The 18,647-nt window shown below is 43.4% G+C and overlaps 1 protein-coding gene across 1 annotated transcript in view; it reads left to right on the forward strand.

Moving 5' to 3' along the window:
* The window catches only part of ETNK2 (ethanolamine kinase 2), a 33,905-nt gene that overhangs the window by 6,247 nt on the left and 9,011 nt on the right, over positions 1-18,647 (forward strand). Inside the window, exons 2-7 of the mRNA XM_061632216.1 lie at positions 5,159-5,418; positions 8,655-8,792; positions 10,981-11,129; positions 12,604-12,687; positions 15,946-16,139; positions 17,293-17,366. Coding sequence (XP_061488200.1) covers positions 5,159-5,418; positions 8,655-8,792; positions 10,981-11,129; positions 12,604-12,687; positions 15,946-16,139; positions 17,293-17,366 — 899 coding nt within the window. The remainder of the gene's footprint in view (positions 1-5,158; positions 5,419-8,654; positions 8,793-10,980; positions 11,130-12,603; positions 12,688-15,945; positions 16,140-17,292; positions 17,367-18,647) is intronic.

The raw sequence follows: 18,647 nt of genomic DNA on the forward strand, positions 1-18,647 counted from the left end.
CTCCACATTAATCTATTCCCCGCCTTTCAAATCAGGGGGTTGTAGTCAACAAAGTCCTACTCTGAGTAGACCCATGGAAATTAATGACCCTAAATTAGTCATATCTATTCATTTCTGTGGGTCTACTCTGAGTAGGACTAGCATTGAATACCACCTAGAAAGATCTCCAAGGTGACTTATCTTAAAAATAAATGAAATACAATTACACTGGGGCTGCTTCTACCCCCTCTGACATTGCTCTTAAGTAATATAGCCACCCTCTACAAAAGCCTCAGATCCCATTAAGTCACTGTGACTGTTTGCATGAACTCTCATCCCATCACAGTCCCCTGAGTGCTGGAAGCTTATTTATCAAAAGCATTTTTATACTGCTTTACATTTTTTTAATTAAAAAAAAAGCAAAGCAGTTGAGTGGTCCATTGCCTGGCTGCACACTTTTTATTCCCTCCCATTCTTTTCACGATCCAGAGGCAGAGAGGGCAGGGCCAGGTGGAGCACTCCAGGTGAGTGCTGACTGATAGCTTTTGATGCTTCAGAGAAATACAGCTCAGGGGCATTCCATGCAAAAACGTGTGGTTAACTATTGCTAGTACAAACCATCAAGTGTACATACACATGATTTTTCCTCTACTCACTCCCTACAGCAGTTTCCCCCAACCTGCTGACCTTCAGATATTTTGAACTATGGCTCCTGTCATCCCTAGCCAAGCTGACTGGGGCTGATGGGAATTGTTGTCCAAAACACCTGAAAGGCAGCAGGTTGGGGTAAGGCTGTCCTGCAGTAATGCTCTCCCCACTTCAGGCAACATAGGCACTTTTTAAACATTGCACAGTGTTTCATTCTCACCCTGATTTCACAGAGCTTGTATCCCAAAGGTGGTTTAAAACAATTTTTTATGAGCATAGTGGTGCGCTTGCATCTGTCTCCCTAATACAGGGTGAACAGTGGCATGCATAGTTCCAATATGTACTCATGGCAGGATGCAGTGTCTAGGTCAGGGGGAAAGTGACTGGGCACATGCAGAGTGGCTATGAAAACTGGCCCTTTTACTGATGGCTTTCCCCTTCCCAGCACATGAGCGTAATCTAAAATGCTGCCCAGATGCAGTAAGCCTTGGTGCCTTCTAAACCCAGATTAGATTACAAATCTTTTGAACCTAGTTTTTCAATTTTTTTGATCCACACAGTTCTAATATTAGAATTAATTTGCATCATTGCTGTCATCAACAGGGGACAAGAGCTAATCAAGCGATATCCTAACACCAATCCTTTCATCTAGCTGGTATTACAACTCTGCTAAAACATGTAACATCATCCCATTTCTCCCCTTTTCTTTTAGCTGCTCCTCTGCTGACCCTCATGCATACTAAAAACTATGTTAGACTCTTTATTTGAAAGAGTTCACATCTCAAACCTCCTCCATTTGAGCCTGAGCTTACTATGCCTCAGCCCCCAAACCTGATTTCTTTATTTTATTTTTATGTCACCTTTCTCTAAGTAGCTCAGGGCGGCATATATGATCCTTCCTCTCCCCTGTTTTATCCTCACAACAATCCTGTAAGGTTGGTGAAGCTCAGAGAAAGAGAGAGAGAAGGGCCCAGGGTCACACAGTGAGCTGTGTGGCTGAGTGGGGATTTGAACCTTGGTCTTCCTGGTTCTAGTTCTACACTCTAACCACTACACTGTGCTGGTTGCCAGGGCACAATCCCAGAAGATACATACTAATGAATGGTGTAAATGAGTTGTCCTGAGGCATATATTCCCATGGTTTCCAGCTTTGATCATCTTCTTACTGCTGTGTCTACCCATATTGGGCAACAATTTTGCCAGCTTCTTTTGCATTACATTTTATTTCTTATTGTGAAGGTTATTGGAGGTGCATATGCTTAAATAGTGGAATCTTAGGAAATACGGCAGTCTCAGGAAACAAGCACTTTGGAAATTTGTACTTGGATCTTTTTAAATTTTATTTTATTTACCCGTAGCCTGAGGATTACATGTACACAATTGTGGGAAAATAATCAAGAGATACAGGGGAAACTTTTGAACTGGGGAAACACATGGATGCAGAAGTGGCATGTGGGGAGGGGTGGAGTTGTCTTCCTGACATCGACATCACTATTGCTTACCAGGATGGGGTGGGCAGCAGCAAGATCAGGGCCACCCAGTTGCTGGATTGGCAGCAGTCCTGCTTGTGCACCTGCATGGTTCTGGCCTCGCTGCTGCTCTACCCCATCCCCATCCAAGCCGTATCCAGGTAAAAAGCAGCAACAGCTATGTTGAGAGGTTGGTTTCACCCAGGGCCGGCCCCAGGTATGCCGGGGCCCTTGGGCACCAGCCTGACCTGGGCCCTGGCACCCACTTGCATGCATGCCCCACCTACCTACCAGATGGGTGGAGAAGCGGGAGGTCAGGCGGCGAGGGGGCGGACAAGTGAGTGAATGGAGGGGTGAACGAGCAGGGGAGAGGGCGAGCAGGTGGGGAGAGGGCGAGCGGGCAGGGAGAGTGGGACGGCGGGTGAGCGAGTGAGCAGGGGTGGGGGGAGGGTGAGCAAGCGGGGGAGAGGGTGAGCGAGTGAGCAGGTGGGGGCAGGGCAAGTGAGGGAGGGGGCAGGGGTGGACGGCGAGCAGCCGGGCTCTGGGGAGAGCGAGCAGGCGGGGACTGGCTGGCAAGCGGGCGGGCAGCTCCCTCCCTGTGATCTTCAGTGGAAGGGGAGTGCTACTCCCCCACCATAACGAGGGGCCCTTGGACTGGTGAGTGAGCGAGTGAGTGAGCAAGCGGGCGTGTGGGCGTGCGTGCAGGTGAGCGGGCGGGCAGTTTCCTCTCTGCGATCCGCAGCAGGGAGCCTGCCACGGAAGGGGAGCTCTACCCCACCACCATAACGAGGGGCCTTCAGGGGCACCTGTGGGCCACGGGGCCCTCAGTCAGGGCCCCACCTGGCTGTCCTTTGGAGCTGGCCCTGGTTTTGCCCCATCACTTGCACTACGTGTTACATTTTTTCCTGTACGAAGCTGAGAATTACAGATTCCTTCCATGTGCTTATTGCAAACTATACATGTGCTGACCTGCACAAATCATGGGGCATATGCTGTTTTCCTACACCTAGAAGAAAACAATGATGATAATGATGATAAATGGTAATAATACTTGGCATTTATATAGCACAGCAGAGTAATAAAGGAGTTTTATATTCATGATCTTTGTAATCATTACAACCCTGTAAGATAGGCCTGTATTATTCCCATATTGCAGATGATAGACTGAGGCTGCAAGATCATGGCTTGCCTAAGGTCACGAACTGGAATACTAGATACAGTACTCTACTAGGTAGCAAAAGCATTGTGTCTGAAGCAGTCTTGAACTGCAGCCACTCCACCACCGAGTCTGCAGCCAAGGAATGCCCTGTTGAATATTGATTACTAAGTGCTGCAATCTGATCCTTGTATGGCAGGGATGGAGAATCTGTGGTTCCACAGTCGCTGTTGGACTCCCAGTTCCCATCAGTCTCAGGCAGCAAGGCAACATCTGGAGGACCACAGGTTTCTCATGCTTGCTTTTTTCTTTATAAAAGTATTTATATACCATCCGCTCATAAAATATCAGGGTGGTGTACAACGTGTATACAATAAAATAGAAAAACCATTAAAAACAGAACGAAGTAATCATTAAAATGATTGGCTAATCAAAACATTTTAAACAGCTGCACAGGTCTGTTTATAAAACTTTATGCTTTACGGCTCTAGCAGTGGCCCTGGCAATGAAGGTGAAGGAGGTAATAGGAACATGAGAAGAGCCCTGCTGGATCAGGCCAAAGACCCATGTAGTCCAGCGTCCTACTCTCACAATAGCCAACCAGATGCCTATGGGAAGGCCGCAAGCAGGATGTGAGTACAACAGTGATGGCACTCATGCACCGTGGCACACAGACACAGATAACTTTGTCCAGCAGCAATTCTGCCCTGTTCTCTTGTGGAAACTTCTTAGTTATATGAAACGCAGTTACATTCTCCCTTGCCATTGCAACTTCCAGAGAGCCACAGAAGGTGCTGTGTGCATCCTATTGCCTATGCAGGTTGAAAGGGCTGTACACCTGCTTTTCTATAGGTCTTGACTTTGTCATGCTAAAGGAGAATGAGATGGTGGTAACTTTCATGGATGCAGCCCAGCTGAACCTTGGAGGGAGAACCTGTTTTCAAAGATGGAAGGTCAACATGTTCAGCCCCCTAACAACACATTGTTAATTGGTACAGCAACTTACTGGCCAGTGTTTTTCTAGGCCTAGGGACAGCGATCACAATTTTATTTATGTAATTTATACATAAGATTTCCTCTGAGCATCTTCTTAAAGCATGGTGAGTTGAAGTGGGGACATTTCTTCTTTAAAAATCTTCTTTAAAAAAAAACATGTATAGTTTGCAATAAAATCCCTTCTCCTGTTTGTTAAATAAATGGTGCCTCCCTCATCCCCACCCCAGCTCTTGAACAACTATGGTTGTGTACCAACAAAGAGACTTATGGCACCTTAAAGATTAACACATTTATTATGACATGAGCTTTTGTGGACTATGTCATATGTTTTATGTGTGAATTGGCAGGCACATATACTCTCATCGGAGGGTGGGGTGGAGGAGGGGGGTGGAGTCAGAGGAAAATGAAATGCAAAAAGAGCAGACAGAGGTAATTGTGTAAAAGCAAAGTGGTTGCACAGACAATTGGCAAGGCATGTGACAATGACATACAAGCATTGGTAAGCTAATGAACACATGCAGTGTGATAAAACCCTGTAATCTTTATTCAAGCCACAGGTGATAGAATTGAATTTCCTGATGAACTGTAATTCAGCAGTTGCACGCTGGCGTCACCCTTTGAAGTTTCTGTATGCAAGAATGGACATTTTAAGATTAGTTACAGAATATTCTAGTACTCTGAAATGTTCTGCTACTTGTTTCTGGATGTTGCCATTTTTGACATCAGGATTGTGAAGGATTACACTTGGTGCTGTAATAAAATGGAACCTCGTCCACAAAAAATCATGCCAGAATAAATTTCTTAGCCTTTACGGTGCCACACCTTTGTTGTCTTTTGCTGCCACAGACCGACAAGGCTGCACCAGCACTCCTTGAGCTAACCATTCCCTGTCTATTCATTCCCCACCAAGCTCTTCACTGAAGGCATCACCAACAAGCTCATGGCTTGCTTCACAGATGAGAACATGAAGGATGCAGTCCTGGTGCGGGTCTATGGGAGGAAGACAGAGCTGATTGTGGACCGTGCTAATGAGCTGCGGAATTTCCAAGTGCTTCAAGCCCACTGCTGTGCCCCCAGTCTCTACTGCACCTTCGAAAATGGGTATTGCTATGAGTTCATGCCAGGGAAGGCGCTGGGACCAGAACATATACGGCAGCCAAATATATTCAGGTGTGTGTGGAATGTGGGTGGGTTTGTGTATTTCCAACTCCAAACACATGAATAATTTTGACAGCTGTCAACAAGGGTCTGCACAGGAATTTCTCCTGCATTCACTTTGGCTCTGTAATGCTAATGTGAAAGCATGATCAGAGCACTACCTCCCACCTACCTCCAACTAAAAATAGCCTGGGAATTATACAGAATCAAAGAACTGCTCAGTAACATCACTGTGTGATTGTTACAAATAATGCTGACCTCCTCCTTTGCCTCCATGTCATGAGCCCATGTCACACATTGCTCTTAGGGACTAGATGTCCTCACTTGAGTGCATCCAATCTTAGATAAGTAGCCCTGTGCACATGTGCCCTTATGGGAATTAAATTTTAACTGATAAAAAAAAGAGTGTGGCACTAGCAGGATAAGGTATGTTAAGTTAGGATGGGCACTTAACTGGCCAGAGAGGCTAATGTTAGGGAAATGGTGAGCCCACATGGTCCTGCTCTGTCCTCACTCATTCAGTGTACATGTGAGGAAGCTTTATGACCAGGTCTATTTCTTCCTCTATTTGATGTATACATTTCTCCATCACAAGTAGTTCCTACACTTTGTGAACAAAAGAAGAGTTTTACCTAATCAGACCAAAGGGTCATCTAGTTGTTCCCACAGTAGCCTCTAAGAAGCTCACACAGATTTCACATACTTGCTACCAAAAGGGTTTAAATCTCTGAACAGGCATGTACAAAACCCCAAACTCCTCCTTTGGCCCAGCCTTTCTAGTGTAGGCAAGCTCCTAAATTATACCTTGCAGAAGTTAAGTACCATCAGCTCACCACCATTAATGCACCAACAAAGGGAAGCCTCTTGTTCTCAATTGCTCCCGCCTCAGCAGCTCATGTTGGCATTAGCTAGAAGAATATTAGCTTAAATGGGAGCAGAGCAATTTGAAGACTATGATCCTAAGCATCCCACTCCCACACACTTTTGGATAGTAAAGAATTATTAGCTCAGTTTGCGCATAATGCTAAGCTGAACCATGGTTTAGTGTGAATGGACAAATGTGCAGGCTCCTGGAGAGGAATTTGGGGCTGCTTTGCTCTGCTGAGCTAAGCCATGGTTTGGCTAAGTGCATCATCCAAATCTGGGCTTGTGGATTAGTTCTTTCCAGGCAAGCCACAATCTGTAACCAAGGCTTGTTAAGGTTTACAGCTTGTGATTTGTCTGGGAGAGCTAAACTACAAGCCTGGATTCAGATGACAGCTGTATGAATGAGGGCATTATCAGAACAGGTGGGGGGAAAGCATTGCTTCAGACAGAATAGCAACATCTCCTTCTGCCCAATCAGTACTCGGTGTTTGTACCCGCCTTTCAAAACTCCCTCCACTGGGCATTTCAGGGACACTGACCTGACTAGCTGTGGTCAATGGTGGGTGTTTCTGTTGTTCAAACACAAGATCTGACATTAGCCTTGACCAGAGAGGAATCATTGCTTCTGTGTCCTTTGGCTGACCTCACAGATAGAGGAGAGGATCACAGAAAAATTCACTCTATGATTATCAGCATCCTGGTTTTTCTCACTTATCTGTCACAGTGTGGATATGCTGATCAATGAATGGTGGAAGGGAACATGCAGATCTTGCTGAGTAGGGTATGCTGGAGGTATGTGGGCCAATAAATTGAGGCTGAATCCTGAAGAGACAGAGGTGTTGTGTGTCCAGAGTTCTCATGTCCAGGTGGTGGAGAGATGGCCTGCTCTGGACAGGGTTGCACTCCCCTGGAAGGAGTAGGTTGCAGTTTGGTGTTGCTCCTGGATCCAACATTGTCGGGTGGCCTCAGTGGCTAGGAACACCTTTTTCCAGCCCCTTGGGTGTTGAGGTCAGGAGAGGGGGCCCTTTTGGTAGTTCCACCACCCTCAGAAGCTCAGGGGCTGGTGGCCCACAAGAGGACATTCTCTGCGGCAGTCCCTAAGTTGTGGAACTCCCTCCCTACTGAGGTGCATCTGGAAACCTCACTGTACAGTTTTAGGTGAATGCTGAAGATGCACCTCTTTACCATGGCCTTTGAAACCGGAGACATATATTTTTAGCAATCACCCTATTTTGTGATTCTGGTTATTAATTGTTTTAACACTTTTAACCTGTATTTTAAGGTAATTGTAACCCACCCTGGGACCTCTGGGTGAAGGGTGGGCAACGAGTGCTGCTGCTGCTGCTGCTACACCAGATTCAGCAGAGCAGGGAGCTTCCCCTGCTTGCCATGTTCAACAAAGTCTTGTAGCCAGCAGGTGATCAGACTTCTGTAGTTTTAGAACTGTCAGAAATTTAGGGAAGCACATGCTTTGGGAACCAGTGATGACTCTCCCACTTAGCCTCTGTTTAAGAAGAAATGCAACTCCAGTGGTAAGCAAACAAGACTGAAGGCATCAGGGAAATTGTTGTCGGTTTGGGCCATATTGATGGCAATTTCACATTGTTTACAGACCATAAGAGGTATGATTTTTCACTATACAGATCCCATATATAGAGGTGTGTGGTATAGTAATTAACTGAACAGCGGTTTCTCTCTCAAGTTTGCCAATAAACCAACAGCTCAGAGCCTCAGTAACCCACGATCTAGGCTTGGAGATAGCAGCCTATTTTATTAATGGAATAAGCAGTCAGTGGAATTCCTGTGATGTCTTAACCAGAGGAGGATTGTTGTATGTGAAACACACCTGTTGTTAAAGTTGCCCCAGGAATGAAACTACAGATCTTACACTGCACTTGACAGATGCCCTTCTTTTTCAAAAAAATGTGAAATCCTTATTGCTGTGGCCGTGTGGTGTGGTGCAGCAGGTTGGATCTAGATTTAGTCATTCTCAGAGGTGACCCATGGAAATGAATGGGACTTAACGTAGGCATGACTAACTTAAGCCCCAGTTATTTTAGTGGGTCTGTTCTGAGCATAACTAAGTCTGGATTCAACCCAGTGTTTTGTTTTCCAGAAGTCACTAGACTAGTCTTCCCCAGTCTGGCAGACTACGGCTCCCATCAGCCTCAACCAGAATGGCCAGTGGTCGGGTCTGATGGAAGTTTTAGTATAGCAACATCAGGAGTGCACTCTCATTCATATATATATGTCAGACACCAAAATATGAGAAGTTGAATTCACATACCAGGCTGAATTTTCAGAGTGAATGTTTAGCTGTGGCTTTTGATACAAGTTTTGCTGTGGCCACTGAACTACTCTACTTTTGTGATTTATTTTAGGCTAGTAGCCCAGGAAATGGCAAACATGCACAGGATTCACACCAATGGGAGTCTCCCAAAGCCTTGTCTATGGCACAGATTGTACAGATACTTTAACTTCGTGAAAACAGAGTTTTCCAGAAAAGCATCAAATTCCAGGTAAAACAATCAAACATTAATCTGAGGCATTCATTATCAAGTAGCTTTGGCCTACTATGTTGTAGTTATTTTAAGCATAGGATGCAAAACATCTGACCAAGCAATGAAATGGAAAAAGAGAACTCATCAGAGCTATTTAAAAAAAAAGCACACACACACACAGCAGAGTGGCAAAGTAAAGACTGGATCTTGGACTTATCCACTGAAACGTCACAACTGAAGGAACAAACTTCAAGATGGACAAGCATGAAAAGGTTAAAATACAATATATACCTGTTTTAGAGAGAAGAGTTTCACACTTTGGAACAGCAACCAAAATTTTTGCATGCATTCACCTCTTTAAAATAGTCACACATATTACCATTTTGACAAGGGATTACACAGGAGAAGATCTGGCACTATCTTCACTTTCAGCATTTTCTATTCAGAAATAAAAATTGATTCTTGCATGTTCTCAAATCATCCTAAAACATACAAAAAAAATTTGGAGCATTATTTATTCATAGCTAAGTATAGTTTACACCGCTTCGTAGAAACAAGCTCCCACTCATCTGGCCTAATATCACTCCTAGCTGTCCCATACTACATCCCCCCAGTAGATGATGGAGGAAAGGGCAAGAGGTCCAAGCACAGCACAGTCTGACATACAAGAGCGCTGGCGCAGTGGGGCAGTATAGCCCTCCCAACAGTGGTGTTGCTGTTGCTTACCAGAAGGGGCCAAGGTAGCAGCAAGACTGGGCTGTATGAGCACATTGGCAGGAGTGCTGAATTGGCTCCACTGGTGTGCCTGTGCCGCGGTGACCTCATCACTACCCTGTCCAGCCCCTGCCTCCTGTAAGTGGCATCTGCCATTATTGGGAGAGCAGTGACACAAAAACCGTCCCACTGCGCCATCCATTCCTGCTGATATACACTAAATGTGCTCATAGAAATAGTGTATGTAATTACTGAAAGCCATCCATGAAAATAGGTTGCAAATAATAGCGAAATAATAAACGTTTACTCATTCATTAGCGTTAGCTGCTGGTCTATAACAGAATCGGGACTCTACTTGGGAGGGTTCACAAGCAGTGCCACAGCCAACTTTTGGATACAGAAAGAAGGCGACAGCAAGGAGAGATCTTAATAAATAAATAAATAGGTAAAACAACATAGATACAAGATAAAAGTAAAACCATGTTACAAATTTGGATTAAAGATGAATCCTGTGTTTTGAAAACTTGGTTGCCACTATGCTAGTCTGCATCTTCCCAATGTACTGTTTGCCACACATCATAAACCACCTCTGCAGTCCAATCCCCATAGTAACTCTTAATGCATGTGCTGAACCCATTCAGACTCAAGATTGCTCAGATCTGCTTTTTTTCCTAATTCCTACAGCTCCAAAGAGCCATTTCCTTTGGGCAGCCTCAAATGGTCCCTCCTGCATGCCAAAACATTTTCTGCTCTTTCACCTGAAATGGCTTACTCAGGGGTGATTATCTTAAATCAACAACTGTTGCTGATGCAGGCACATGAGCCTAGAGTCTTTCAGGCATACTGTCTTGCCAACATGCAGGTCACAGTGTGAGGTCACTGTAGGCTTTCATTGAATTCCAAATGTTATTATACATTTTGGTGTTTGTAGTCACATATACCAAGATGAAGTTGAGGTAGCCAAGAGCCCCTAAACATCCAGAGGCTGATTTCCTCACTTTCAGATGCCACTAGCCTATAATTAATCCCTAAGGAAAAGGCAGAGCTGATAAAATAATAAAAGCCCATAAAATAATGTGCTGTTTCTACAAGGAGAACCTCCTTTGATTTCATGCAGAAGCTGTGAGGGCATTTAAGAGTCCTTTTGAGTATGATCTGATCCTTCAGACAGATCAAATGTTAGGAATGTAGTTTAAAGGTTAAGAAACTTTCAATGATGTCTGTCCAAGGAAGGAAGATTCACACTAGTCGAATGGGGGTTTGAAGATTTACATATTCTAGCAGATCCATTAACCACACTGACTGAGGCCAATGGGAGGTGAAGTCCAACAAAATCTGGAGGGCCACAAGTTCTCCACTCCTAGCCTAGGAGAATCTCCAGAATAAGTGAACTGTGTCTTAAAAATCTTACTAATTTTAGAAAATACAGTACATCTCTCACACTAAAAAGTTTAACTTCTGCAAGTGGCATCCTTTTCTCTTTCTTCCTAAGCCTCCATCAAGAAGTGCACATTCCCAGCCTAGAGGTGTTAGAAGAAGAGATCCGATGGATGAAAGAACATCTCTCCCAGCTTCGGTCTCCGACAGTCTTTTGCCATAATGACCTTTTAAGCAAGAACATCATCTACAACAAGGCAGAAGGTTTGTTGCTTTACCTTAGTATCGCAGGATAGCCTGACCACTGTTGTCCGTGTGCTGGTAACTTCCAGATTGGATCACTGCAATATGCTCTTGTGGGATAACCCTTGAAGCTGACCTGGAAGCTGCAGCTAGTGCAAAATGTGGTGTCTTGACTGCTCACTGAGGCAGAGTATTGCTATCATATTACACCAATGCTGAAAGAATTACTTTGGCTGCCAGTTGGCTACCAGGCTAAGTTCAAGGTGCTGGTACTGGTGTACAAAGCCCTGTACAGCTTGGGACCAAGATACATAAATGATCATTTCACCCCAGACATACCTAACTAATCACTGCATTATCTGGGTGAGGGCCTCTTGTAGTGCCATCTCATCAGGAGTTCTGTTCTGCATGATGTCAGAATTGGCCCTTTAAAGTGATAGCACCAACCCTTTGGAACCCCCTTCTATAATATATCAGTCATCTCTATCAATAGAGATATCACCATCTCTATTGTCTTTTTGGTGCTTATTGAAGACTTCTCTCTTTCAAGAAGACTTCTAAGTGGAGATTGTTATCCTAGTTGGTACTGGATTGGATTTGAAATTGATTTTATATATGTAACTGTTGTTGTTTTAATTGTTCGATATGCATTTTTTTGTTTTTATATAAGTAATGATTTTATATATGTTTTATTGCATTGTAAATCGCTTCAAGATGCCTCCTAGGAAGTGATTCATAAATGCAATAAATAATAATAAATCCTTAATGCTTTGCAAAATGCTAGTTCTATTAAAGGTAGACCCATTGAAGTTGATAGACATGACTAACTTAAGTTCATTAAATCAATGACAGCATTTGAATAACATTTTATTTTATTTATTTATTTTATTTATTATTTAATTTGTATCCTGCCCTTCCTCCCAGCAGGAGCCCAGAGTGGCAAACAAAGCGCTAAAAACACTTTAAAACATCATAAAAACAGATCTTAAAATATATTAAAACAAAATAGCGTTAAAAACATTTTTTAAAAAACAACAACTTTAAAAAAGGGTTAAGGGTTAAAACGTGTTTTTAACTTGCTTATCGGTTTTTATGGGTTTTAATGGTTTAAATTTGCATACTTGTTTTTAATGTTCTTAATTGTTGTAAACCGCCCAGAGAGTTTAGGCTATGGGGCGGTATATAAATGCAATAATAAACAAACAAATAAATAAATAAATAAATTTCAGTAGATCTTCTCTGAGTAGGACTTAGCAGAATACAACCCTATGCTCCCGGTATCACTATCTATTCAGAAGATTCCTTTAACACTAGTCTCCATTGGATGATAGGAGCTTTGGCTGAAACACAACCCTTGGGACCCTAATTCCCCCGCCCCCCCAAAAAACAACCTCCAGTCCAAATACAGATGCCAAAGAAGTCCTCTTGTTTCTTTAAGACTCAGACCCTCTGCTTTGTAATCCACTCCCAACTACTTCTGGCTTTGTTTGTCCAGGTCACGTCCGGTTCATAGATTATGAATACACTGGTTACAACTATCAAGCATACGACATTGGGAATCATTTTAATGAATTTGCAGGTGAGTTAAACTCCCCTCTGGCTTTCCCCACCCTCCTCATTCTTCCTGGAAGCAGGAAATAGTCCTTCAGATCCCTTTTGGCTCACTCTTCAGAGACATAAACTAAATCATCTTTTAAAATTGACTTGAAAAGAATCACATTATTATGCACATATTATTAAACACTAATAATTAATTCAGTTTATACATAAAAAGGAACTGCCTGCCTGTCATCCAATTAATTTCCCTCCAGAAAACAAGAAAAGAATCTACACAACATAGCAATCCCTATCTATCTAAAATGTCTACATGTTCTAGACGTTTCTTCCTTTTCCATGCTATCTATTTTCATACCAGTTTCATAACAACATGCACACTATCTCTGTTCCTTTCAGGCAGATGTGGGAAACCTTTGGCCCTCCAGATGTTACTGAACTACAACTCCCATTATCCCTGATCATTGGCCATGCTTGCTAGGGCTGATGGATGTTCAGCAACATCTGGAGGGCCAAAGGTTCACCACATATGCTTTAGGGTGATATTCAACTAAATGATTGCACTAGCGCTAGCACAATGGGCCTCTCCCCACCCCAATCCCCAAATTTGCTCTAGAGGATAGGGGAAAACCCCAGAACAGATTTAGGGGGCACACGATGGGAGGGCAGGAGAAGAACATTCTGGCTGTTTTCCGACATGGGGCTTATTGCGTTAGTTTAACAGATTAAAATGGTAGTACTTCTGTCCCAATTTCTAAAATTCCTTTCATACTACAGTATCTGTCGATTTAAAGAGCAGTAGCATTTTCAGCTGATATATTGGCATTTCGCGCAAATGTTTTTCACACAACTGCAACGAACAATGTTTGTGTTCATCCCTCATCTGTTATACACATGTGCACTGTAGTTCCCCATTGTGTAGGAAGTCTAATATCTCATCCCATCACCATGCAACCAGTCTCCCTTTAGCATCTGACTTTTTTTTTATTTTTAGTTATATAGACACGGGGGGGGGGAATGCTGCTGCTACCTGCGCCTATGGCATTACAATTTTTGTCAGAAAAGAAAAGTATCTAAAGGGCGGAAATGCACTGCATGCTGGGATGCCTGTCACGTGAGCAGCTGCAGCTAGCGAAACACTCCCATGATTTTCCAGGTTCCCAGGCTTGCAAATGGATTATTTCTGGTATTGTTTATCATGAAAATTAGCATTAAACTTGCACTATATTCCACAATATTTCCAGAACCAGCTTGTACATTGTGTGAAAGATCAAATAGAATGCACAAATTACGGAGTAAGAAGTCTTCAGAATAATGGAATAAAATGCAGTGTGAAAGTAGCCTTTGTTGTGCAAAGAGAAATCCTTGTGCTGACGGACCAGTGACTTAGCGCTACATTGAATACAACCCTTTAGGTCTAACTTCCCATCTAATACATTGAATTACTGGGACCCAGTTATTTAAACCTTTTTTTAAAAAAATTATTTGTACTATCTTGCAGAAGGACTGTTGGAGAAATAAACAAAATTGGCACCAGGACAGTCCCCATATAGGCAGGACAGGTTCTCTAGATAGACAGAAAGCTTCCTATCTTCTGTGTTTTATCCTGGATTAAGCAATAATGCCAGCAGCTCATGCCTGCAAAGGGCATTGCTGATCAGAGAGGAGCCATATATCTGCCAGTCACCACCCTTTTATGCCCTCCTGCCTGGGTTCCCACTCTGCCACAACAGCAGCTGTTTACTGTACACATCTCTACACCAGCTGCCGCCACCATATTTTTTGCCAGCAAGTTCTGGAAAGAATAGAATCTAGTCTTGAATAATGCTGATATCTATATTTTAGAAAGTTACGTTCCTTTTTTTAACAAAAAATTGCAAAATGCTGACAAACAAGGACAGCCTTATTAATGTATGGCAAAATTGGTACTTTTTGGAGTCATTCTAGGCTGTTGTAAGATTATTTTCCTCCTCTATCTCTCCCCCCCCCCCCCCGCCCAATTCTGGCTCAAAGGACGGATTAGAAGCAAGCTCCTTTTGAAGGACCTGTATGTAATTATCCAGGCCTCTATATTAATTCTCTACTAACTGAGCTTTTATATAATACAGGAAATAATTGTGTGGCTAATTATGTCAGCTCCCACCTCAGCTTGTGCTCTGTTTCTACGAGGATCACAAAAGCTAAGCAGGGTCAAACAGGAAGACGTTCAGAAGGAACCAATAAGATTCTGAGGCAATAAGAACATGCTCCTCTTATTTTAATACCCTTGATGGTTTTGCTGCTATTTTAAATTGCGGAACTGGAATCTTGTATTTTGTTGATGTGTTGTAGCCCACCTTGGAAGTATATTTGCTGGCTAAAAATATATAATAAATCAAGAACTGATGCAAAAGGTTCAGTTAATGGCATTTCTCCAGAGCTACACAAGTATGAGTCAGGTGGAAAGGCCACTCTCTTATAACTCAGGCCCCATTGATACTACACATTTAAAGCAGTACTATACCGCTTTAAACAGTCATGCCTTCCCCCAAAGAATCTTGGGGACTGTAGTTGGTTAAGGGCATTGAGAGTTGTTAGGAGATCCCTTTTCCTCTCAGAGAGCTATCGTTCTCAGAGTTCCCTGGGAAGAGGGATTGATTGTTAAACCACTCTAGGAACTGTAGCTATATGAGAGGAAGAAGGATTTCCTAACAACTCGCAATACCCTTAACAAACAGCTGTTCCCAGGATACTTTGGGGGAAGCTATGACTGTTTTAAAGTGGTATAATACTCCTTCAAATTTATAGTACAGATGAGGCATCAGTCTCTGTTTGTGCCAAGCAATGGGAGGAGAAAGCATTAGGGAAATGAAGGACCAAGGACTGACCAGTTCCACCAAGACATAACACAGGTCTGGGGAACATTTGGCCCTCCAGATGTTGCTGAACTACAATTCCCATCATCCCTGGGAGTTGTAGTTCAGCAACATCTGGAGGGGCCTCCCACAGTTGACATAGCACAATGATGAGGAGAGTTAGCATTTCCTTCTCCAAATGTTTTTTCTCCCATTTTAGCCATAACAGTTGCAACTTTTTGACAGCAGTGCAACTTGAACTAGGCAAGCCAGTTCAACCACAGGATGCAGTCAACCCTTAAAGTCAATCAAAAGCCTCCCAGTGACCTCGTTGAGCTTGCCATCATGTGCTTAAGGCTCAGCTCTCAACCATCCTGAATCTGTCATGTTGCCCTCACTGCCCATCCTACCTCATCTCATGTTCTGTCAACTGCCTTCTTCCACTCCAGGACTGAATGATGTGGATTATAGCCTGTACCCCTCCAAAGAGATCCAGTTGCAGTGGTTGAGGCACTATCTGCAGGCGTACAAAAAACTAGGCCAGGAAGACGAGGGAGGAGGAAGCAAAAGCAAAGGAGGGAGTGGAGCTGTGTCTGAAGAAGAACTGGAGAGCCTCTATGTCCAAGTGAACCAGTTTGCTTTAGTAAGTATGTGCATTGTAAAGAAAGGACAGGTAAACAGGGAGAAAATAGAGCAGCCACTGGAGGCCAAAGGTGCACAGTTCACATAAATCTGAGGGCCAGTTTTATATTTTGTCAACTCAAGAGAGCCACGTCACTATTTACCACAGCAATGCATTTTTCATTGTTTGCTCTTTTAACCCATTTTCTACCAACCTCCTTTTCCTCTCTGTACCCCATAATACACTTGCTTCTCTGCATGCCACAGATCTTTTTGAACTATTCTCTGTTAATTGTACCTCTTCACTCCATAGCACATTCCTTCTCTCTCTCCATTTACCCTAACTCTCAATTACTTTTTTATGTTTCCTGGCCTACATCTCCATATTTACCCCATCACCTCTTTTTCCTCTCTGCATTTTGTAGCACTTTCTTTTATCTTCTTTTATCACCACAAGTCTCTATGTTTCCCCTACAATGAACTGCCATTTATTTCTTCACCCATAGGTTTCTCTGCACCCCTATTTTCTCCTTTTCATTCTCTCTCTCTTGCTCTGTTCTGTCCTGTCAGTCCCCTCCACACACACGCAAACAGGCAACAGCACGCAAGGTTTTCCCTCTCCCAGCAATTTACACTTTAAGAAAGTCCCAGGCCATGTAGTATGGCTGGTTGCAAGATAAGGCCTCAGAGCTGTTCCATGTAGAAGGAATTAGTGACAAGTAACACTGGGCTGGCTGGGGCCTGAGCCAGGTTTTAAATTGTATCCCTTATTGCCCACCCCCTTCCTTGCTCACTCTTCATTGTCAGTTTAAAAAATAAATGTAAACGTGTTTTATATATATGTTCATATGTATATAGGTTTATTCTTCACCTCGTAAAAAAAAGAAAACTTTTTTTAAAAAACAACTGCAAATAGTGTTTGCAGAAAATTGTGCTGGTGATGGCATTGGCACTTGTCAGTACTGACTTTTTTCTGGTTCAAACTAAGCCATAGTATCTATACACTTGTACAGTCAGTTTAACTCAGAAAAATGTGTCCTTTTACTGAAAGCTGTGAGAGGACTTTAGCACACATACCCCCTTTAAATTTGTATGCTTGTCTTCACTCACATTTTCGCTTGCTCTCACTCAGGCACTCCAAATGTGTGTCCTTGATATTCTATATTCTTTTCCAGGCCTCCCATTTCCTGTGGGCTTGCTGGGGCCTGATTCAAGCCCAATTCTCTACCATAGACTTTAATTTTGCCAGGTAAGTGTGACTTTTCAGCATTGGCAAAGGACGTTTAAGGGAGATGGAGGTAAGCCTGTGAATGTCACTTCTGTCTAGCATAAGGAAGATTCTGAAGCAAGATGCTGTTTTAAAATTGCTGGGTTTTTCTCTCTCTGGCCCATGAGACTCTTCCTAGCCTCCTCAGCCACGCCCCTCTTCCCAGGCCACACCCCTCACCAGTCCTGCTTTGCATCCTCCTTGGGTGTTTTTGCTAGGCTGGGATATGTTGCTGCAATCTGATAATGCCTCTTGCTCATGGATTAGGGTTGCCAGGGTCAGGGCCTGAGACTGATCCTGTATCTTTAGGAAAAGAGAAAGTCAGCCAAGTGCAGGTGTTCTTGCAACACTGTAATGCAGCCTTTCCCAACCTTTGGGTCCCCAGAAGTTGCTGGACTACAATTCCCATCATTTCCTGACCACTGGCCATACTGGCTGGGGCTGATGGGAGTTGTAGTCCAACAATATCTGGGGGCCCAAAGGTTGGGAAACGCTGCTGTAATGGGAAAAACCACAAGGTGGAATTCTCCCTCCCCCCTGCACAACTGTATCTTTAAAAGTTGTGCAGGGGGGAGAATTCCACCTTGTGGTTTTTCCCATTACAGTGTTGCAAAAACACCTGCACTTGGCTGACTTTCGCTTCTCCTAAAGATACAGGATCAGTCTCAGGCCCTGAACCTGGCAACCCTATCACGGAGGGAGGATAGACAGGGCTTTGTGAGCGTGTGTAGAATTAGTCTACTGTACCAAAGGCAATATTTACATTTGTTGCTCCATACTTTTGCCTCTAGCCCCTACTACTATGTGACCCCTGGAAAGTTGTACAGAAGAAGCTGTGGCCCTCTGTCTGAAATGTATTACACCTGATGTAGTACCATCACATTAATACTAAGAATGTATACATAAACCTCCCCAGGTCTCTCTCTATTATCGGGGGAGCAGGGGGATTTGAAACAAATTAGAAAGTTGGATTGAGTGTTGTAGATAGGAGTATGCCACACACATAGTTTCCCTGTCAGAATTAGATGTCCTGTCAGAAATTTGGAGATGGCAAGGAACTTTGCCATGTAATGGGGAGGGGTCCAGGAGATCACCAGAGTTAGACATCAAGAGGTAAAAAAATCATCATGAGGCTAGGAGACTGATATGGTAATGTGTAGACCAGCCCTTACGTTGCCAACACAACACACTGGCTCAGGAATGAGTGGGACTTGTTGATAGGAATTGTTCACAGAAACAAAAAGCCAGCACTATTGCAGTGTT

The sequence above is a fragment of the Rhineura floridana genome, chromosome 6, assembly GCF_030035675.1.
Source record: "Rhineura floridana isolate rRhiFlo1 chromosome 6, rRhiFlo1.hap2, whole genome shotgun sequence".
NCBI lineage: Eukaryota > Metazoa > Chordata > Lepidosauria > Squamata > Rhineuridae > Rhineura > Rhineura floridana.